This window comes from Hoplias malabaricus, chromosome 9 (genome assembly GCF_029633855.1).
Source record: "Hoplias malabaricus isolate fHopMal1 chromosome 9, fHopMal1.hap1, whole genome shotgun sequence".
NCBI classification, from domain to species: Eukaryota; Metazoa; Chordata; class Actinopteri; order Characiformes; family Erythrinidae; genus Hoplias; species Hoplias malabaricus.
Window position 1 is genome coordinate 4,009,220 of NC_089808.1, and position 23,723 is coordinate 4,032,942.

General features: G+C 42.1%; 1 protein-coding gene across 1 annotated transcript; it reads right to left on the reverse strand.

Annotated features, from left to right (window-relative positions):
* Window positions 1-687: 687 nt before the first annotated feature.
* Window positions 688-9,831, reverse strand: faah2b (fatty acid amide hydrolase 2b). Its single transcript, XM_066681773.1, has 11 exons — window positions 9,584-9,831; window positions 8,180-8,262; window positions 6,361-6,497; window positions 5,717-5,926; window positions 5,503-5,622; window positions 4,511-4,646; window positions 4,317-4,434; window positions 1,975-2,094; window positions 1,781-1,892; window positions 1,426-1,614; window positions 688-1,085 (listed from the first exon to the last, which is right to left on the reverse strand). Exons 1-11 carry the CDS (start codon window positions 9,767-9,769, stop codon window positions 910-912), a joined length of 1,587 nt encoding a protein of 528 aa, XP_066537870.1. The 5' UTR covers window positions 9,770-9,831; the 3' UTR covers window positions 688-909.
* Between the last annotated feature and the right edge of the window lie 13,892 nt (window positions 9,832-23,723).

The following is a 23,723-nucleotide window of genomic DNA, read 5'->3' on the forward strand; positions in this document are numbered from 1 at the left end:
ATGGGATAAGCACCTTTGGCATCTGTCTTATCAAACATAATAGCATTCATTTCCCGCTTATCCAGTTCAGGGTTGCAGTGGGTCCAGAGCCTACCTGGAATCATTGGGCGCAAGGCTGGAACTCACCCTGGAGGGGGCACCAGTACTTCACAGGGCAACACAGACACACACATTCACACCTACGGACACTTTTGAGTCACCAGTCCACCTAGCAACGTGTTTTTGGACTGTGGGAGGAAACTGGGAGAACACGCCACACTCCTCACAGACAGTCCCCCAGAGGAAACCCACGCCGACATGGGGAGAACACATCACCCTCCTCACAGACAGTCACCCGGAGGAAACCCATGCACACACGGGGAGAACACACCACACTACTCACAGACAGTCACCCGGAGGAAACCCACGCAGACACGGGGAGAGCACACCACACTCCTCACAGACAGTCACCCGGAGCAGGAATCATATCTACAACCTCCAGGCCTCTGGAGCTGTGTGACTGCGACACCTACCTGCTGCACCATATAATAGCAGAACTAGGAAAAAATCTAAATGAATGGATATTACAGAAATGTTAGGGAATTATCACCTTTTGCTGAAGTAAAATAAGCAGTGCTAGAGATTAGCACTGATCAAAAATGAATTAAATCTTAAAAACTAACAGACCCCTTTAAAAAACAAGTATTTTATTATTTTAAGTGTCAGTCACATTATAATTTATGAAAATGTTGATTTACTTTTCACCACTATCCCAAAATCTCTCTTCCTGGCTCAAGGCAAACATAAAAATGACTGTAGCCCAGAGTGGATTTTTGCCACAACAACAGTTCTCAAAACTGAAGTATTAAACGTCTAAGAAACTTTTATTTAACTGGCATTTAAATGTTTGTGCTTTTCTGCTCCACTGGCTTAAGCAGCTCCTGGGTCTCTCCAGCCACCGAAAGCATTCTGCAGATACAGCGCCACAGCCAGGGTCAGTCTGTCCTGTAGCGTCCCCGCTGCTACCTGAACCCCCAATGGCAGACCCTCCACACTAAGCCCCAGAGGACACTGGGTAACAGGCAAGCCCAGGATATTAAAGATTCCTGTAAATCCATGGAAATGAATGTTAGAGATTACAATGGTATAACCCTAATATAGTAAAGCATAAAATGAAAATTTACACAAATATACAAGCTTTTTATGACAACATTTATAGAGCGCCTGTAAATATAGGCCTTTAAGTGTCCACTCTAAATGTGAACAGCAACACCATACAGCTTTTACCTATGCTACTTACTTCAAGCACCTTGGGTAATCTACTGGTTTCTCTTCTGAAGAGACACAATTTTTTTCGCCTGAAAATACCTTCTTAAAGACATTGCGAAGAATGACAGAAGAACCATCACATTTTTCATCATTAGTTATTTGTGTGAGTGCTGTGACCTGTGTAAGCCAAGTTGAACGGTGTGAACAATGCATGGTGATGTTTTTGGGCCAGGAGGGGTTGGCAGGGGTACAGCAGCACTCCATCAGTCCCTAGAATCTCCTCCATACTGCGCTGCAGTGCCTCCTTCTGCTGGAGGATGAACTGGGATGGCGTGGCACTGCGAGTGCTCTCAGTTAGAGCTAAGCCTAAAGCAGTACAAATGTGAAAGGACAGCTGTTTGTACAGTCGGTGTTACACCCATGTCAGCAGTTCTTATTACAATTACAGGGACAGTCAGTTACATTAACGATTGATTAAAATCTGAATCAATAAGTTCAAACGGTAATAAAATAATATTCCACTATGCATTACCAATGGCAGCTATTGTGTGGTCAGATTTCCCAAAGAGCCACTTGATAAGCTCCCAGACCGGCCACACAGCTGGACCGCCATCCGCCATCAACTCCACAAAAGGTTGTGGGGACTGGGACAGACAGTCATGGTTAATTCATATATTAACAAGGCACCAGCGTAAGACTTTTCCTTCTGAGCATTTACACACAGACCTTTCCATCTTTATCAGGCAGAGCCATGAATGTGTCCCAAATCTGATAGGAGTATTTCAGCTGAGGGAAGCTAATCTCCTTCACTTTCACACCCAGGTCTGCCTCTAGTCGATGAACCACCTGCAAACATCAGTAACAACATATTACATTTTAAAAGGAACTCTTCCAGATTTTCTAAATTGGTCATTTTCTCATGCTGTAGTCTGACGTGACAGTCACAATTCACATGAACCTAAGCCCCAAGGTCATCACGATAAATGCCAAGCATCAACTAATAAGATGTAAAAATCCCCCAAAATTACTTACAACAGGGGTTCCTCAAACTGCAGTCTGCTGCTTTAATTTGACCAACCTCTATCTACAGCAGCAACGTATGTGGTGTGGCCACTGTACATCTTAGAACTAACCAATGTTACATCTAATGTTAACAATATAAACTAAAATTGGCCACTAGGTACACTGGCAATTTAGGGCCATTTGAGTCAAGCTCTTTTTGCGATTCAATGTCTATGAATTTCAGCAAGCAGCCCTGTGCGCACTCATTCTACTCTAAAACCTAACGTGGATGTGCAAGTGGAACAAATTTACCAGCACTGCAAGGAAAATTACTTTGAAAAAGTTCCTCACTATGGCACAGCAACCTAGTCCTGATGACACTTTTACATCAAACATTAAATCGTTCAGAAAATTAGAAAATTAAGTGTGCTTTATATATTTACAAACCGGATTCCAAAAAAGTTGGAACACTGAATAATAACTGAATGCAATGATGTGGAGGCGGCAAATGTCAATATTTTATTCGTAACAGAACATAGATGACAGATCAAAAGTTTAATCTGAGTAAATGCAACATTTTAAAGGAAAAGGATGGTGAGAGGATCACCAATTCCACCATTGTTGCGCAGAAAGATAGTGCAGCGATACCAGAATGGTGTTACCCAGCGTAAAATAGCAAAGACTTTTAAGTTATCATCATCAACTGTGTATAACATCATCAAAAGATTCAGAGAATCTGGAACAATTGCTGTGCGTAAGGGTCAAGGCCGTAAAACTCTACTGGATGCTCGTGATCTCCGGGCCCTTAAACGTCACTGCACCTCAAACAGGAATGCCACTGTCAAGGAAATAACAGAATGGGCTCAGGAATACTTCCAGAAAGCATTGTCAGTGAACACAATCCACCGTGCCGTCTGCCGTCGCCAGCTGAAACTCTACAGTGCAAAGAGGAAGCCGTTTCTAAGCAAGCTCCACAAGCTCAGACGTTTGCACTGGGCCAGGGGTCTTTTAAAATGGAGTGTGGCAAAATGGAAGACTGTTCTGTGGTCAGATGAGTCACGATTTGAAGTTCTTTATGGAACACCGGGACGCCATGTCATCCGGACCAGAGAGGACAAGGATAACCCAAGTTGTTATCAACGCTCCGTTCAGAAGCCTGCATCACTGATGTTATGGGGTTGCATGAGTGCTTGTGGCATGGGCAGCTTGCGTGTCTGAAAAGGCACCATTAATGCAGAGAACTATGTTCAGGTTCAAAACATATGTTCAAAACATATGCTCAAAACATATGCTCCCATCTAGACGTCATCTCTTTCAGGGAAGACCCTGCATTTTTCAACAAGTTAATGCCAGACCACATTCTGCAGCAATCACATCATCATGGCTCCGTAGGAGAAGGATCCGGGTACTGAAATGCCAGCCTGCAGTCCAGATCTTTCACCTATAGAGAACATTTGGCGCATCATAAATAGGAAGGTGCGACAAAGAAGGCCCAAGACGATTGAACAGTTAGAGGCCTGTATTAGACATGAATGGGAGAGCATTCCTATTTCTAAACTTGAGAAACTGGTCTCCTCTGTCCCCAGACGTCTGTTGAGTGTTGTACGAAGAAGGGGGGATGTCACACAGTGGTGTAAAAATGGCCTTCTTCCAACTTTTTTGGGATTTGTTGACGCCATGAAATTTGAAACAACATTTTTCCTTTAAAATGATACATTCTCTCAGTTTAAACTTTTGATCTGTGATTTGTGTTCTATTCTGAATAAAATATTAGATGTTGGCTCCTCCACATCATTGCATTCAGTTTTATTCACAATTTCTTTAGTGTCCCAACCTTTTTGGAATCCAGTTTGTTTAATAATGTGCAATTATTTGTCACTGTACAACAAAATGTCTTCTGCATTTAACCCATACACACACTAGTGCATGAGCGGCTGTGAACACACCCAGAGTGGGGAGCAGTTGTGGTTTTAGTGCCTTGCTCAAGGGCAATTGTTGTTGTTGTAGTAGTTAGTTTTCAAACAGCTTACATCTAAATATATGCCTTGATTAAATGTTTTTCTCACCTTACTTTGTCCTTCAGAAAGCTGTTTGTCCACGGGGGAGGTTAGTGGGGATCCTCCATCATCTAAAACAGTGAAGAAGCGTAACTTTTTAAGATCCACCTCAGAGGAAAGAGAAAGCCTGGAAACAAAATGGCAGCAGATTATGACAAAATGGTTGTGCAAATCTATGTGTGTGTGTGTACTTGTCTGCGTACTTGTCTGCATTGGCTCCAGCCATTATCTTTAACATAGGCAGTAGGTCTTCAGCATAGCGGCACATTGGACCTGTACTCAAGTATTCATTGTGGCGCCCAGAGCTAGGAGGGTACTGACCCTCATTGGAGACTATACCTGCAAAAAAACAAAATAATAATAAGAGCACATGGTTTAATATCAAACACTAAGACCATCATAATACAGAAAGGATCATCTTAATATTCAAGTTCAGATTTTATTCATTCATTCAATGATTATCTGTAACCCTTATCCAGTTCAGGGTCACGGTGGGTCCAGAGCCTACCTGGAATCATTGGGCGCAAGGTGGGAATACACCCTGGAGGGGGCGCCAGTCCTTCACAGGGCAACACACACACACACCTACGGACACTTGAGTCGCCAATCCACCTACCAACGTGCGTTTTTGGACTGTGGGAGGAAACCCACGCAGACACAGGGAGAGCACACCACACTCCTCACAGACAGTCACCCGGAGGAAACCCACGCAGACACAGGGAGAACACACCACACTCCTCACAGACAGTCACCCGGAGGAAACCCACACAGACACAGGGAGAACACACCACACTCCTCACAGACAGTCACCTGGAGGAAACCCACGCAGACACAGAGAGAACACACCACACTCCTCACAGACAGTCACCCAGAGGAAACCCACGCAGACACAGAGAGAACACACCACACTCCTCACAGACAGTCACCTGGAGGAAACCCATGCAGACAAAGGGAGAACACACGACACTCCTCACAGACAGTCACCTGGAGGAAACCCATGCAGACAAAGGGAGAACACACGACACTCCTCACAGACAGTCACCGAGAGCGGGAATCAAATCCACAACCTCCAAGCCCCTGGAGCTGTGTGACTGCAACAGTACCTGCTGCACCACCATGCCACCAAATTTTATTTATTGAATTATTTATTTTTACACAGCTGAATAAATATTTAAATGGTGCTTGATAAAGTCACCTGTTGTTCCTTTGTGTCCAAATATGCCATTGTAAAAGGAGGGTAAACGGATGCTGCCCCCAATATCTGAGCCATTCCCAATCACTGCCCCTCCGCTGGCCAGAATACTGCCCTGTCCACCTGCAGGAGATAGAAATAACCATACACGTCTTATTCCGAGAACACAGATGTTATGGGAATTGTAGAATCTTAGATGTAAGCCCTGATGACTTACCTGAGCTACCTCCACACATACGCTGTATGTCGTAAGGGTTGTTTGTGATGCCATACAGGTGGTTATTGGTCTCCATCCACATGCAGAGCTCAGGAGTGTTGGTCACTCCTAGAGGAATGGCTCCAGCTCTTTTCAGCAGAGCTACAGAGGGAGCATCCCCACTAGACAGCAGTCCAGCTCGAGAGACCAGTCCTGTGGTGCAGGGCATACCTGCACAAAATACAGAGAGTGGATGCTTTGCAGGAAGCATTTGCTGGCCTACCAGCTCGGTAGCCTTGTGAGATATGAGTACTAACTAAAGAGAGGAACTGGCAAACAGGTACAACAACTAAAAGGGGGAGAAGTTTGAGAAACTCTCAGTCTAGAAATGAGTGCAGCACTAATACAAGGATGCACGCAGACATGTTTACATTTTTTACCCTTTTAATTTCAAGGACTCCATGATTTTGGCCATTTAAGTTGCTATAGAATTTTTTGGTAGATGTAGTATTCTCCACATTCAATAAATATACTGTAGTCTGTCAAAAACTAAACTGCTTTAAAACCTTCACCCCTGCTACGAATAAGACGTTTAATGGAGTAAATAGACAGTACTGAGTGTGCTGGTGATGCTGAATATTCTTACTGAATTCCAATGTGTTTACCCTGTAAGAAAATGGATTCTTTGACAGATAAGGGCACACCAAGCAAAGGAAAGCGATCTGCCAGTGCCTCCTCGCCATCTGTCTCCTCATCTATCAGCTTATCCACGTGAGCTGCTTCTGATAGAGCTGCAGAGAACCTGAGAGAGCCAGGGAGAGGGGAGTTTATGAGAGATACTGTAAAGTGCAGTCACTCTGTTTTTGGAGTGTGGGAGGAAACCGGAGCACCCGGAGGAAACCCACGCAGACACAGGGAGAACACACCACACTCCTCACAGACAGTCACCTGGAGGAAACCCACGCAGACATGGGGAGAACACACCACACTCCTCACAGACAGTCACCTGGAGGAAACCCACGCAGACACGGGGAGAACACACCACACTCCTCACAGACAGTCACCCGGAGGAAACCCACGCAGACACGGGGAGAACACACCACACTCCTCACAGACAGTCACCTGGAGGAAACCCATGCAGACACAGGGAGAACACACCACACTCCTCACAAACAGTCACCCGGAGGAAACCCACGCGGACACAGGGAGAACACACCACACTCCTCACAAACAGTCACCCGGAGGAAACCCACGCAGACACAGGGAGAACACACCACACTCCTCACAGACAGTCACCCGGAGGAAACCCACGCAGACACGGGGAGAACACACCACACTCCTCACAGACAGTCACCCGGAGGAAACCCACGCAGACACGGAGAACACACCACACTCCTCACAGACAGTCACCCGGAGGAAACCCACGCACACACGGGGAGAACACACCACACTCCTCACAGACAGTCACCTGGAGGAAACCCACGCAGACATGGGGAGAACACACCACACTCCTCACAGACAGTCACCTGGAGGAAACCCACGCAGACACGGGGAGAACACACCACACTCCTCACAGACAGTCACCCGGAGGAAACCCACGCAGACACGGGGAGAACACACCACACTCCTCACAGACAGTCACCCGGAGGAAACCCACGCAGACACAGGGAGAACACACCACACTCCTCACAAACAGTCACCCGGAGGAAACCCACGCGGACACAGGGAGAACACACCACACTCCTCACAAACAGTCACCCGGAGGAAACCCACGCAGACACAGGGAGAACACACCACACTCCTCACAGACAGTCACCCGGAGGAAACCCACGCAGACACGGGGAGAACACACCACACTCCTCACAGACAGTCACCCGGAGGAAACCCACGCAGACACGGAGAACACACCACACTCCTCACAGACAGTCGCCCAGAGCAGGACTCGAACCCACAACCTCCAGGTCCCTGGAGCTGTGTGACTGTGACACCTACCTGCTGCGCCACCGTGCCGCCATGCTTTAATTTATTGGGCTATATTTTAAAATTGATTAAAAATGGAAATGGCTGATATGGTTTTCATTATTAGGCCTCATATGAAGTAATACTTTTACACTTTCCCAATTATATTTCCAAGAGGAAAATATGCATGGCTTGCAATACCGAGGAAGCAGGAAATTAGAAATAGTCCCTCTCCAAACTTAATTTCATGAGTATATTTATTTACATATTTAAATCCACCTGTTAATTTAGTTTGTAGCAAAAGTGGTCTGACACCATTCCTGTGATCCTCCAGTAAATAGGACCTTAGAATAAATCTAATGTTGAACAATATCTACCTTCAACAGATAAAGAAAAATAATTTAATAATATCCAAGCAAAGGTGTTGGTCTTAAAGTGTGCTCTTGAGTCTGTTGAGTCAATAAAGTTCTCCTCCTGGGAGGTTCACGTGTATACAAATGGTATATTGTACGATGTTTCACTCACCTGTCCTTAACCACAGCATTGAGAAGTGGATTCACTTCCTGGATCCTGTCGATATAGGCCTGAACCACCTCTACACTCGTTACCTGGGTTCATAACAGCGTGGATACACTGTTAGATTTCAGACAAATGCTTATCCAATATTCATTTGGAAATTAAAAATATTACTGGTTAAATGTCCCTCTTTATCTACAGCTAGAACCTTGAATCTTCTGGGAAGGCTTAGCCCTAGTTGTTGGATTTACTTCTGTAAGGATTATACTAGGATTCAGTCACAAGAACGTTAGGAAGGTCAGGTCTGTTAGGGGATAGGTTGAGAATGGCGTATGCCATTCACCCAACACCCAAAAGAACACAGTTCTAGTGCTCCACAGTCCAATATTAAGCTTGTGTGCGGCTTTTATAAAGGATCCCATTTCATTTACATGTCTTTTTCCCCTTCTTCTTCACCATCATTGAGAACCCTAGTCATTTGATAGGAAACTGCATCTTATTACATTTGAATTGGAGTCAATCTGCCTCTTTATCCCAATGTGGGCGGTGCTGAGGTCACCTGAACTTTCACGTTGAGTGCTCCTGCATGCCTTAAGCAATACACAGCGTGGGCAGGGCCAGTGTGATTATGGTCCGCAGGTATGCGGTCCACGGTAACCTGAGAGGCTAGTCGGCCACCCCTCGTTCTCTGCCTGCTCTGGGCCAGAGTGCATCACTGTTTTTCTGGCTTTGACTATAAAGAGGTCATGGACACAGGCCAGCAGTTGTATAACTATGCTCTTAACTTAAAGAAATATGGTTATAGTGGCAGCTGATTAAACCCTGTAACCTAAACCATTAGTGAGCATGCGCAGTGCACTGACCAGTTAACTATAAACGTTAAAGAAAGGTCATATATTATAGAATTACGTTTGTATACACTCACTGGACACTTTAATATTTACTTGAATTGCACGTATTTGACCTTGTGTCCAATTGCTGGAGTAATCCCCTGAGCGCAGGTTAAAAGCTAGACTCACAAACTGCTGCAAAAGACTAGGGGAAGATGTCACAAGGTCAGTGTCCCTGCAGCGCTGAGAATGATCCACCACCCAGATCCTGCTCTGTTGTATCCAGTGACCCTTTAATAACACTGACCTACGGTTTTTATAGCTCTACAAAAAAGTGTCTTTGTCGTCATTGAAGCTGATAAAATGCACAGCGAGTGTGGAATAACGTGCGCGCCTTTTTTGTGGCTTACAAGTTATAGGTGTTTGTATTGTGGGCGCATGTAGAGAAAAAACTACACTTCCCATAATTCCACGGTTCTTCCACTACTCTATAGTCATTGATTGTAGAGTCTGTGCAAAGAACCCCCGGGTTTCTGCCTACGCTGTGTTTGATACAGACTTGAAGGTGTGCAGAAGTCCATACCTCTCTCCTACGGATTTTCTGGGCCAGCTCTACCGCGGGTTTTAAGAGCAGAGGGTTACTAACTGGAGGCAGTTTGGTAGCTTTCCGTGGGACGGGACGCGAAAACAGACGAAAAACAGCGAAGATAAACCCTGAAAAAGCTCTTAAGAGCCACTTCTGCACCCTCTCCGCCGGTGTTAAAGCCATTCTGCACAGAGCTCTAGTTCAACGCAGACGAGCTGAATCGCACTAGAGACTTTTGTTCGCTCAACAAGGTCTGACAGGCAGCGCTTCCTGTGGGGCAGCGCCAGTATCGCCCCACCCACGGACTTCACAGCCAACCACAGTCGAGCTGAGCGGCAACACTGCAACCAATGAGAGGAGCGAAAATCTGTGCGCGGACGTTTTGCTTTCTTCCCTCCAACCTGCAGAAGGTAAATCACAGACATTTGTATTTTCATATTTTTAATTAAAATTATTTTGCAGGAATGGTTATAAATCATACATTTAAGCATGGATATGTTTCGTTAGCTGCAAGTTGCACTAACATGTTACTAACTAGCTTAGTTAGCCAGCCAGTCTATGCTAAAGTTTACCCAAATCGTCAAATAAATCTCAAGTGTGATGAAGAATGACTAGTAATGGTGAATAAATGCACAGCTCTTGTCTAGATGAAGGTTAGAAGTAAGGCTGATAAGTAATGGATGCATTTATCAGATTTAGTTACAATTATTATATGCCCCGGAGGCTGATATTCAGTTCTAGATGCCTGTAAGGCAGATAATTAGTGAATGCTCTTGTCAGATAAATATGTTAAAATGGTTATATGCCCCAGAGGCTGATATTTGTTTCTAGATGCCTGCAAGACAAATAAGTAGTCAATGATTTTATCAAATAAATACAAGTGTTATGTCTCAGAGGCTGATACATAGTACCAGATGCATGTAATATATTTATAAATACATATTGTTTTAATATTTAGACATAAATGATCAATGCATTTATTGCAGCATAGCACTAATTTCCCATACACTTAAATGTATTATCTATGTATTATACTATTGCAGTATATGTTCCAATATATTTACATATATGTTTTGTTTTATAAGAGTTACAAAGCTTAATAATCCATTAGACTTTCAGTGATCATTTCTGTAATTACTTCAAGTAATGCCAGCCAGAAGAAGGTTTTTTTTTTCCAATAATTTACTTCATCAATATATTAGAAGTTTTATATATTGACAAATGTATTCGCTCATATGCCTTCGAACATTTATGAATATGAGTGGCGTCCCACTCTTAATCCATAGGGTTTAATATGATGTCGGCCCACTTTTTGCAGCTGTTGTTGGATGTTGGCACTGATGTTGGATGAGGTCTGGCTCGCAGTCACCACCCTAATTCATCCCAAAGGTGTTCTGTCAGGACTCTGTTCAGAGCCAGTCAAGTTCTTCAACACCAAACTCGCTCATCCATGTCTTTGCTTTGTGCACTGGTGTGCAGTCATGTTGGCACAATAAGGGGTCATCCCCACCCGCCCAAGCCAGACACGTCCATTGGATCGGCAGATCGATGTGGATTCCTCCAGGTTCTCCAGTTTACTCCCATTATCCAAAAACACGCACAAGGGACGAAGCACTGTGATTTCTCACTCCAGAGTCCCTTGATGGCGTGCTTTACACCACTGCATCCAACGCTTTGCACTGTGCTTGGTGTTGTAAGGCTTGGATTCAGCTACTCAGCCATGGAAACCCATTCCATGAAGCTCTCTAGGTCTTTCAGACTGTGATCTTTGTGATTTCTTTTAAGGGCCTGCTATCTTTCATCAATCACCATTAATTACACAGGCAATTATTCATCCACCCCCTGTTAATATTGTTGAAGATGACCCTGAATGCACAAAGTCTACACACAGGACAGCTCCTGGCCAAAGTGATTATACACATGAGTCTGTCCCTGGCCCTAAAACTCCAGATGTGACCACCCTTTGCCAAACTGACTCTACACTAATGACTGCCCACAGCCAAACTGACTCTACACTAATGACTGCCCACAGCCAAACTGACTCTACATCAGTGACTGCTTCTGGCCAAACTCACTCTAAACTAATGATTGTCTCCAGCCAAACTGACAATACCTATTGCCATTCCTAGCCAAACCGACCCTACATGTCAGGTATGTTTACATTTGGTACATGTACATGAGGTATGTTCACATTTTTTAAAACAGGTATAAAGTCTCTGTTGACGAAGTGAAGAGGAGAGTTCAGGCACCAGAGTTATATGTCAACAAATAAAAAAGCACAGCTAAAGGAGGAGCTGAGAATGGCAGGAGTGAGCCCAGGGCAAACTACAACTCTAACATCCATGTTTTCCAAAATAACAGAGGGTAAACTCAGATGCAGCACTGCCAGTTGCATTAAAAACATAGTAAAGTCAAAGATATGCTTAGTGTCATGTACAAGAAATCCGTCACCAGAAGAAAGTTGGAGCACACATTTTAGATTTCCTTATAACTACAGTAATTTTGTACATGTTGATCAGAGGAAGCTTCCGACATCACTGAAGGCTTTGGGAGGTTGACTGTGAAACTTCTGCCTTTTCACAGAATGCGTTTCATGTCTGGGGAGCCACACAAAGCAAGTGCGTTAGGAAAGCTACATGAATTTAAGTTAGTGTCCTGATATGTTTCTTTTTAAGTATTGGTCTAGAAACTCTAATCTTACGTAAACTAATCTACTGATAATATTTGTCTCCAAAGAGGTCAATGCTACAGAAGGCCACAGAGGAAGTTAAGAGAGAGGGATCACGTTTGGAATCCTGGATGTGTACAACCTGGTGATTGAAAATGTCATGAACAAAAACAATGAGATGTATGATTAAGTGGGAGAAACATATTACAATCATTTTTCTTTTGTACCACTTGTAAAAAGTCATAATTCTTTTAGATTTTCTTGAATCTAGTTAATTGATGCCCCGGTAAAAGTACTAAGTAAATAATTCATTTGAATTAAAAGTTACTCTCAGTTTGGCACATCAGTGAATAATAAACACAGCTGATAACGTGCTGGTGAGTTTGAATTGAATTCACTTACATCAATGCATGAAAGGTTTGCACTTTTTTAATATGTGATCTTCTTCTAAATTTAGACTCTGGTCTTTGTGAATGCATCACATGTTTAATAGCAGCAGTAAACTCTACATTTTCCTTATATTCACTGCTATCCACCCATTCTTTCAACTGACAGATCATATCTTCCACACTTAGCTCAGAGTTAGTTGTGTCAAGGGTGTGATCATGGCTGTCAGGTCCTGTTGAGGCAGCCCAGGAATGATCTCTGCCAATCGTAGACAAATGCAGACTTCTCCAAGGCTGTTAGCCAGACATGTACAGTGGTTTTCTTGCATGTGCACAACATCTGTAGCTCCATCATAATGCACAAATAAATTGCAAATTTATGCTGCAATTATAGTGAGCTTGCAATCTTTCGGCGTAGGTCATCAGTGCTTGTTCTTGCTCATCGAGTATGAGTTTTGCAAATACAAGTGATGATGTCATTAAGTGATGATGGACATTCACAAGTCATGAGTGCAACATTGACTTTGTAGTTTTTGGAAGGATCAACCTCTGAGGGAACATTGCACTGACGATTGGAATGCTGTAGGTGTTGTCCAAGTCCCTTATCCCATGGCAATTGCAGCCACTTCAAGTTCTTTTGATTTGGGACCATGTGTCCTCTTTGCATCATGGAGGTCTTCCAAATATTTAAACAAGAGCACAAACAAATCATGTATAGAAGAAATAAAAGTCAAAAGCAGTCTGCGCATGTATCTTATTCCGAATAATACTGACTTATATGTGATACAGGATTACGGATACTTCTGACTTGTATATGGGAAATATTTTAATTAAATTAATAGAGACAGATATCTTTCCTAGATTAATTGAAACTCCTAAGGCGCAGGACACATATTGTACACCTTTCTGTATTTTTTTTAAGAATCAAACACCTCCATGCATTGGCTTGGGGTGTCTGTGTGTTTGTGTCAGCATGTATAAACTGTTTGCAGGACAATTTGATCTTTTTAAACAACAGAATTATCTTTAAAATCCACATATGGATATACTGGATCATGGAAGAGATTTGTTTATAGTACACTTGAAAAAAATGACTTAATTGAGTGTCCAGACTGTGTGACTTAAAAAAAAACAGTCCTAAATAATAAGTCTTAAACAAACATATTGATTTGTATTGACCATTTGTATATTAATATAATAAAACATAAACACAGCAACATTTAATTACGCTCAGTCCAGATGTCCAGCTGGACATGAAGTGTTGCTTACACTTTTTTAATGTGCAAATATCTTTATAGTGTCAATATCATTATTTGTCACACCAACAGAACAAGATTTATTTATTTTTTTAGGTGGGATAATGGAGAGAAACATACAGTTTGTTCTGCTGCTGAGGCATCAAGCATTTTTCTCAAGAGCTGCCAATCTAGTGACTTTTGAAATATTTAAAAACTGGATATTAGCTTCCGAGACACATAGCAATTATAGACTGTTTATCTTAAAAAACATTCACTAGTCTTACAGACATCTACAACTAGATAACCCCTGAGTTATATATATATAATATATAATATATCAGCCTCTGAGGCATATAACAATTTTAACATATTTATCAAAGAGCATTCACTACCTATCTGTCTTACAGGCATCTAGAACCAGATGTCAGCCTCTGAGGCATATAACAATTCTAACATATTTATCTAAGAGCATTTACTAACTATCAGCCTTACAGGCATCTAGAACCAGATATCAGCCTCTGAGGCATATAACAATTTTAATATATTTTATTGACAAGATCATTCACTAGTTATCTGTCTTATAAGCCTCTAGAAGTAGTTATCAGCCTCTGAGGCATATAACAATTTTAACATATTTATCTGAGCATTCACTACCTATCTGTCTTACAGGCATCTAGAACCAATATCAGCCTCTGAGGCATATAACAATTTTAACATATTTATCAGACAAGAGCATTCACTACCTATCAGTCTTACAGGCATCTAGAAGTAGATATCAGCCTCTGAGGCATATAACAATTTTAACATATTTATCTAACAGCATTCACTACATATCTGTCTTACATGCATCTAGAACCAGATATCAGCCTCTAAGGCATATAACATTTCTAACATATTTATCTAAGAGCATTCACTAACTATCAGTCTTACAGGCATCTAGAAGTAGTTATCAGCCTCTGAGTCATATAACAATTTTAATATATTTTATTGACAAGATCATTCACTAGTTATCTGTCTTATAAGCATCTAGAAGTAGTTATCAGCCTCTGAGGCATATAACAATTTTAACATATTTATCTGAGCATTCACTACCTATCTGTCTTACAGGCATCTAGAACCAATATAAGCCTCTGAGGCATATAACAATTTAAACATATTTATCAGACAAGAGCATTCACTACCTATCAGTCTTACAGGCATCTAGAAGTAGATATCAGCCTCTGAGGCATATAACAATTTTAACATATTTATCTAACAGCATTCACTACATATCTGTCTTACATGCATCTAGAACCAGATATCAGCCTCTAAGGCATATAACATTTCTAACATATTTATCTAAGAGCATTCACTAACTATCAGTCTTACAGGCATCTAGAAGTAGTTATCAGCCTCTGAGTCATATAACAATTTTAACATGTATTCGCTCCTCTCATTGGTTGCAGTGTTGCCGCTCAACTTGACTGTGGTTGGCTGTAAAGTCCGTGGGTGGGGCGATGCTGGCGCTGTCTCACAGGAAGCGCTGCCTTTCAGACCTTGTTGAGGGAACAAGATCCCTTATGCAGCTGAATCACCCATTGAACTCCCAGCATGTACCAGATGTCGGATGTTTACATGGCTGAAGATCTATAAGCTTTACATACAAAGTTCACCTGGCATCGGATCCCACCAGGACGAGTCAATAAACCCATAAAAGACAGTTGTTAATTAACAGGGCAGTAGTGAACTTTCTTGACGTCCTGATTGGATTGAGGTGGACTTTCTCCCATGTGGCTGCATGGTATGCCATTTGTAACCTGCAAGGTCTTAAATTAAAATGACTTTAATATGTTTACATTTTAACTGGTCATACGAGGAATTTTTACAACAAATTCAAAGAAAATACTTTTGTTTTTAACCCAGAAAATCCCTAACCCTATCATTAGCTGTAGAAAAGTAGCAAGAACTCTTTTATAGAGCTGACATGTGGAGTTACATCAGTTAAGTTATTAGGTGACATTATTTATTTTCTTGGAAATTCTAAATTATTTTGTTGAACTGATAGTGGTTTTTAAGTGTTGAATCAATCACCAGAGGAGGTGTTCTTTACATAATACATAGCTAGGTTTTTATTGCCAAAAGGACATGGCAAAATATTGGGGTTTTAATTCAGTTTCATTCATGGTGAGCATTTATTGCAACTGAAGTTGTCAGGAAATCTTTGTGAAATTCCGGCTGCATCCTACTTTCAAGCAGAGGCGATTGCTCTAAGACTGCAAGGGAAGCTCAGCTTCCCCTACAATGTCAAAAAATAAGTGATCAAATATATACTGTTGTGTGTACATGTCATTGAATAAATATGCACTACAACGCACTCAACTTTTGTTCAGAATCAGCTTCTTATCACGCGGCTTTCCTCTCAATCATTCCCGCAGCTTCACAGTGCTTTAAACAGTGAGGACGCTGAGCGTCCAGAGTTCAATAGCGAAGCAGCGAAGGGCAGCGAAACGAGACGAGTCATTGGATAAATGCTGGGCTTTGTCCCGCCCATCGGACGCTCAGCGGGGGTCTATGGGGCAGGCTGGCCTCGGCTGGCCCGGACGCTCAGCGTCTGCATGATGATTGGATGATCTGTCTGAGGCTGAATCCCTTTTTGATTGACAGCGAAATGAGCGAATCAGCGATGCTTTGGTGTAAAGATCCGTGGGAGCATTACATTTTCATTCTGTTCTGAGTTAAACCGGAGACTTTATTAATCCTCTTAGCGGCATTTTCTTTGTTAAAAACGACTAGCGACAAATCGAGCTTCTATTTCTGGTGGGTTTTTTGTAGCTGCTTGTGTTTGGAGACTGACTTCTATCACTCTTTCTGACTTCTATCACAGTTTCTGTCCAGCGGGTGCTGCTGAGCCCCTCCACCGTCACAAAGCACTCACAGACGGACACACTTCACATGGGCCAAGGCCGTTTAAGCAGCCTAGCTCTGCTGGCCATTGAGAGGACACTAGTCAAGTCCCTGGAAAAGACGCCTTGTTGGTACGACAGGGTCACAGATCATTTTCTTAAAAAGGAACGGAGGGTAGAATTTACGTGTAAATAAACCCACACATTTTATGATGTAGGCCGAAATTGAGCTTCTCCTCCTTGAAAGACCAGCATCCGCCACTGCGACATTATGTTGCTTTGCTGCTGTAGCCTACTACTTTTATCTGGACCAGGGGTCGGCAACCTTTACCACTCAAAGAGCCGTTTGGACCCGTTTCACACAGTAAAGAAAACACTGGGAGCCACAAAACCCTTTTGAAATTTTAAATGAAATAACACTGAAATAACAGGGTTTTTTGCCTTTGTGCTCTGTATAAACAAACTATACTGTGTTACATTTATGAAATCAATGAACGACTGCAGAGAAAATGAAATAACATATCTGCAGGCAACAAAACATTTTTAACTCTGAAAAAAAGACGTTGTGTTGACGGTTAAGTAAAATACTCAATGTCTATTTGAGTCCCTGTAGTAATGAAAAAAAACGCCGAACTTAAATTATCCACTGGCAGCAAACAACAACGCTCTCTGCGTGACGTCATTATTTTACTGGCGCCGTGCAGTCAACGGTCAGAAAGTTCAAGAAACCGCACACTGACGGGTGTCGCACGTTGGAAGTTGTGACGTGTTTTAAGAGCGACAAAAATATTTTAAATATTAAAATATTTTAGATGTTACAAGATCGCCATAATCTTCATAGAATTACATTTTGAAAATGAACGAACCAAAATAAATTACATTTTAATTAAATACTCATCAATTATTTTCAAAAGCTGAGCCGCATCAGAGAGATCAAAGACCCGCATGCGGCTCTGGAGCCGCGGGTTGCCGACCCATGATCTGGACCATAGGGTTAAGGTAGCTGCAGTTCTGGGTGCCACCACTAAGAGGCAGCATAGATTCATTCACTTGCCCTTCAACGTGGGAATGGAGGATTTTTAAGTTAAGTTCAGTACATTTAAAGACACATTCTCCATTTACTGTATTTTGTTTGGCTTTAACGGTAATATATTCTTATTTTTGCCTTGAATTAATTTTTAAAGGTGTGTCACAACCAGCATTGTATTAATGATTTTGTTTTAATTAATGCTGGTTTACCACCATAACAGAGTCCAGAATAAAATGCAATGAAACCACTGAAACGTGTATATTTATTGTTTCTGATTTTCAATTTGATCTATCATTTTAACACATCAGAAATCTTTTGAGGCCTGCTTCTGCCACACAGGTTAAACTAAACAAGACAAACCTATAAACTTATAATTATACCTATACATTAACTTATTGAGGAAAATTTCTATCCCCACTGTATTTTTGGCAGACAACAAGCTAATTTTTTTATGTTTTCCTTTGTCCCAAAATCATCACAATGATTTTCTCTTGATTGTCTTTATAGCATAAGAGGGCCATATTTATTTTTTTATTATTGAAAACAGCACAGTAAACATTTAGCCGTTGATTCAACGTTGAAATAACGTAATGACTGCCGTCTAATCAACGTTCTCTTAAGGTTGAAAATGAAAGTTGAAAAGACGTCCAAACACAGACATTGAAAAGACGACTATTAGACGTATTTTGGACGTCCACTGACGTTATTAATTGGTCCCGAAATAAATTACTTGTATAAAACGCATTTGGACGTCCACTGACGTTATCGATTGGTCACCACTTGATAACTAACTTATTAAGATGGATTTTGGACGTCCGTTGACGTTTAAAACATGTCCTTGACGGACAGACTACTTTTAGACCTATTTTGAACGTCCAGTGACGTTCCTTGTTTACTGGGAGCCATAAAATGATTTCCATTTGCCTTTTAAGAACTGACCCTTGACATGACCCTTTTTAAAAAGGATTTCACTCACATTCTTAAGCACAAGAAAAATAATGAAGATAGGCTTTAAAAGAAACAAACAGCACCGAACAGAGATCATCTTCTAGCATGTTTTATTCCTACTTTCTCAGTGGTCCACTCCCCCACCCCTCACCCCACTTCATTCATGTTCTGTAACCACATGTAACTGTAGGACACTACACAGGTACAGACCAGGATAGAGTGCCAGTCCATCACAGGGCTTAATACACTCATGCCTGCTGACAATTTTACACAATCTTTCTACCAACATGTGTGTTTGGATTGTGGGAGGAAACCAGAGCACTGGAGAAAACCCCTGCAGACACAGTACACACACTTATAGACACTGAAACTGTGTGGCAGTGACACTACATATAGCACAGGTGTTTAAAATATACTGATATACTGTGTGAAAATAACATCAAACAATACAGTACCAAATGCTGTCCGTCATAATCACTTCAATATAAACGGCCGTCTAAATTTCATTGGCAGCTGTTATGCAAATGAATACACGGAGGAGTCGTCACAACCATGATGCCCTCACAATGTGCTTTGTTTATATATCTATTCAATTATATAGAAGTGAACTGTATGTTTTGAAACTAACAACATTTAAATAGTACATCAAACTGTGTGGGAAACTGTGAATTGGTGAAAATGGCACTTTAAATTGTTGTGGGAGCTTTTGACTTTTCCCAAAGGAGAGCAGGGTCTGTGAGAGAAGCAGCCTCCAGGTGCTCTTCCCTCATGTTTCCCAGCCTCCCACCAGAGGCCTCGAGTGTCTGTCTGAGACAGCTGGAGCTCCGGAATAACAGCAAGACCCCTAAACACACACACCCACAGTCTGACACAGACATTTATCATTTAGGTTTTCTCACATAGATTTGCTCGATTTGTTCTCAAACATGTGCATGTCTCACACAGATTTATTACTTACCTTGATTAAGTGTTGTTCAGCATTATTATAACTCAAAATTACATTTTTATTACAATTTTCATGTATATTAATTAGGGTGAAGGAGAAATAAATTTTCCACAGTGTGGTACCTACTCAGCTTGGTTCGGGAGTACATGCCTGTTTATTAATTTCAATGGCTCCCCCTGAAATGTAGCTTGAAAACGACAACAACAGCGGTGTTCACTTAAACTTTGTTTACTCATTTTGTTCTTGGGGTGGGGGTGGGGAGATTGAACACAGGTCTGTGCACAAGTTCAGATAGAGCAGCAGTCATTTTATTCCTAGTTGCACTGTCCAGCTCATGCTGGATTTATCTGTCAACCCCAAATCCCAGGATCATTCGAAGCTCTTCAAAAAACAGCATTATTTTACGAGCTTCTCTTGTAAATCAGACAATAATAAACATAATCTCTGGAGATTTTACAAACACCTCATTTGTATTGGGTGGTGCAGCAGGTAGGGGTTGCATTCACACAGCTCCAGGGGCCTGGAGGTTGTGGGTGAGTCCCGCTCCAGGTGACTGTCTGTGAGGAGTGTGGTGTGTTCTCCCTTTGTCTGCATGGGTTTCCTCTGGGTGACTGTCTGTGAGGAGTGTGGTGTGTTCTCCCTGTGTCTGCGTTGGTTTCCTCTGGGTGACTGTCTGTGAGGAGTGTTGTGTGTTCTCCCTGTGTCTGCATGGGTTTCCTCCGGGTGAATGTCTGTGAGGAGTGTGGTGTGATCTCCCCGTGTCTGCGTGGGTTTCCTCCGGGTGACTGTCTGTGAGGAGTGTGGTGTGATCTCCCCGTGTCTGCGTGGGTTTCCTCCGGGTGACTGTCTGTGAGGAGTGTGGTGTGTTCTCCCCGTGTCCGTGTGGGTTTCCTCCGGGTGACTGTCTGTGAGGAGTGTGGTGTGTTCTCCCTGTGTCTGCGTGGGTTTCCTCCGGGTAACTGTCTGTGAGGAGTGTGCTGTGTTCTCCCTGTGTCTGCATGGGTTTCCTCTGGGTGCTCCGGTTTCCTCCCACAGTCCAAAAAAACACACGTTGGTAGGTGGATTGGCGATTCATAAGTGTCTGTAGGTGTGAGTGTATTCCTGCCTTGCGCCCAATGATTCGAGGTAGGCTCTGGACCCACCGTGACACTGAACTGGATACAGATAAAGAATGAATGAATGAATGATTTGTATTGAGTGTCTGCATTTCATTGTGATTGACAAGTCTTTTTGGCGAATAAATGCTCTGCAAGGTTTACACATCATGTTTAGTCCCTACTCTGCTTGATTGGAACCAATTAGCTATCAAGCTAAATCAAGAAGAAATGGTTCTGCTGTTCTCAATCCAAGAGCCCAGACCTCACCATCACCAAATATGTCTGAGGTAACTTAAGTAGTGCGCATCAGAAAATACAACCAACTTCTAAGACAGGTATGTTTGAAAATTCTAAATCTATGACAATAAAAGATGTTTATGATAATCCAGAATGTACTGCCTTCTGCTTGTATTGAGGCCAATTGAAGATTTGGGTGTTATTCTGTAATTAGAATTTAACCATGATAAATTAAAGTTATGTAATTTCTCTACATTTTCAATATAACGTTTTGTTATAACAGCATCACTAAACTCGCCAATGAACCAACATCAAACCGCCATTAGCACCTAGAGGAAGATTTTAATAAGCTCTGCACATTCACATGTCTCATTTTAATAAGACAGCAAAGACACATGCTTCGTTTAACACGTGACGTCTTTATATGGCTGGTAATTGTGGTTGGGAATCCTAACTGCTTGTGTTAAGGCTGTGAATTGTTTAGCACGATGGCCTAGTGTTACACTGTCAATAAAACAACAGAGGGAGTTGAAAAGGTCATAGCAAACAGCCCGATATATATAGAGCACAGTTTTACTAAAGCGGTGATAGAAATGTGGATTCTTAAGAGTGATGTGTATGTTTTTTGGAGGTTATAATACTTATTTCTGAAGAGATTTAAAGGTCAAAAACAGTCTTAATTTGGAGTCATCACTAAAATGAAAACTGTTTTGAAAGCGATTAATAAATTAGCAGCAATGTTTAATAATTTAAACTTTATTGCTTTGTCCACACAGTGGTGTCACCCAGGCATTACGTTTCTCACATTGCACTTATAAACCACCAAGCCATGAATAAGCAAGCCAATAAAGGCGACAATGAATAATATATAGTGGAGTGATAGCTAGACATGCTGTGTGTTATCCATTACTGCGCTTTGAATGGTACCTGGAGCAATAACATGGGGCCAAGGCACTGCTAGACTGTGTTATACTCTCAGGCATGTGTATATGTGGTGATATATGGTGCTGCACTGTTAACTCCAATTTATCATGAGACTCTTCTCTGCAGATTTGTTGGCTTAGTGCAGGTTATTAGTCATCTGCAAAAGCCATGAGTAATGTAAACTGTCCACTTGGGGCTTGCCTTGTTCTGGCCCATGAGAAACTTTCCATCTTCAGCTATTCTCTCATAGTTTGTGTGGTTTTAAAATTCTTACGTATTCGGATTCTACTGTATTAAGATCTTTCTTGCACTTTTATTGTCACAGACTGTTGCAGGAAGATGGCCGGCTCAAGAGGATCAAAGCACTAAAGACATGGTATATTACTGTTCAATGTTGAAATCAGTGATACTGACAGGTGCTCTGTTTCATGTAACCAGATGAGGCTCTTATATCTGATCACAAAAGACCTCCTCATAATTAGCTTGATATGAAAGCACACGTTTCTGCCATTATTATATACACTGACCCCACTCCCCCCAAAAACAAAAGTATAAAAACAGTATATATATACTTTAGAGTGTATAACAATGGTCTTGAGGACCATATTTGTACATTTTCATACATTTACCTTATGAAGAATCATTCATTCATTATCTGTAACCCTTATCCTGTTCAGGTGGCCGCAAGGCGGGAATACACCCTAGAGGGGGTGCCAGTCCTTCACAGGGCAACACACACACACACATTCACTCACACCACCTACCAACGTGTGTTTGACTGTGGGAGGAAACCCACGCAGACACAGAAAGAACACACCACACAGACAGTCACCCGGAGGAAACCCACGCAGACACAGGGAGAACACACCACACTCCTTACAGAGGGTCACCCGGAGCAGGAATCGAACCCACAACCTCCAGGTCCCTGGAGCTGTGTGACTGCGACACCTACCTGCTGCGCTACCGTGCCGCCCCTATCTGACAGTGTCGGACTGCAGTGTGGCAACTGTAAAATTTAGTGGAGGAAGAATATTGCTATTGGGTTGTTTTTTAGGGGCTGGACTAGGTCCCTTAATTTCAGTGAAGGGAAATCTTAAGATATTTTGGGCAAAAGTATATTTATGACTTTCTACACAAAACCATGTGTGTGTGTGTGTGTGTGTAGAGAGAGGTCACAGCCCTGGTGTGAATATTGAACTGAACAAGTTTATAAAATTTCGAGCAGCTCTGCTGTATCTGATCCACTTGTATCAGTGCAACACAAAGGAACACAACACCAGCACATCAGTGTCACTGCGCTGCTGAGAATGATCCACCGGGCAAATCAGACCCGCTTTCTGTTGGACCTGACCATTGAAGAACAGGGTGGTAGGAGGCTAACCATTTATGCACAGCAAGAGATGGACTACAGTCTGTAACCGTAGAACTACAAAGTGCTCCTGTGTGGATATCCTTTCATTCATTCTTTATCTGTAACCCTTATCCAATTCAGGGTCGTGGTGGGTCCAGAGCCTACCTGGAATCATTGGGCGCAAGGCGGGAATACACCCTGGAGGGGGCCCTGTGTGGATATATAACATTGTATTTATTTATTTTAATCAAGGTCAGGACATGTTAACAGCTGTAGTCTTGGTGCTAGTTTATACTCTCCTATCTCTTCCTGTCAGACAGTTCTACATGAATTATATTGGGGTTATCCCAGTAAACAAGGAACGTCCCTGGACGTTCAAAATAGGTCTAAAAGTAGTCTGTCCGTCAAGGACATATTTTAAACGTCAATG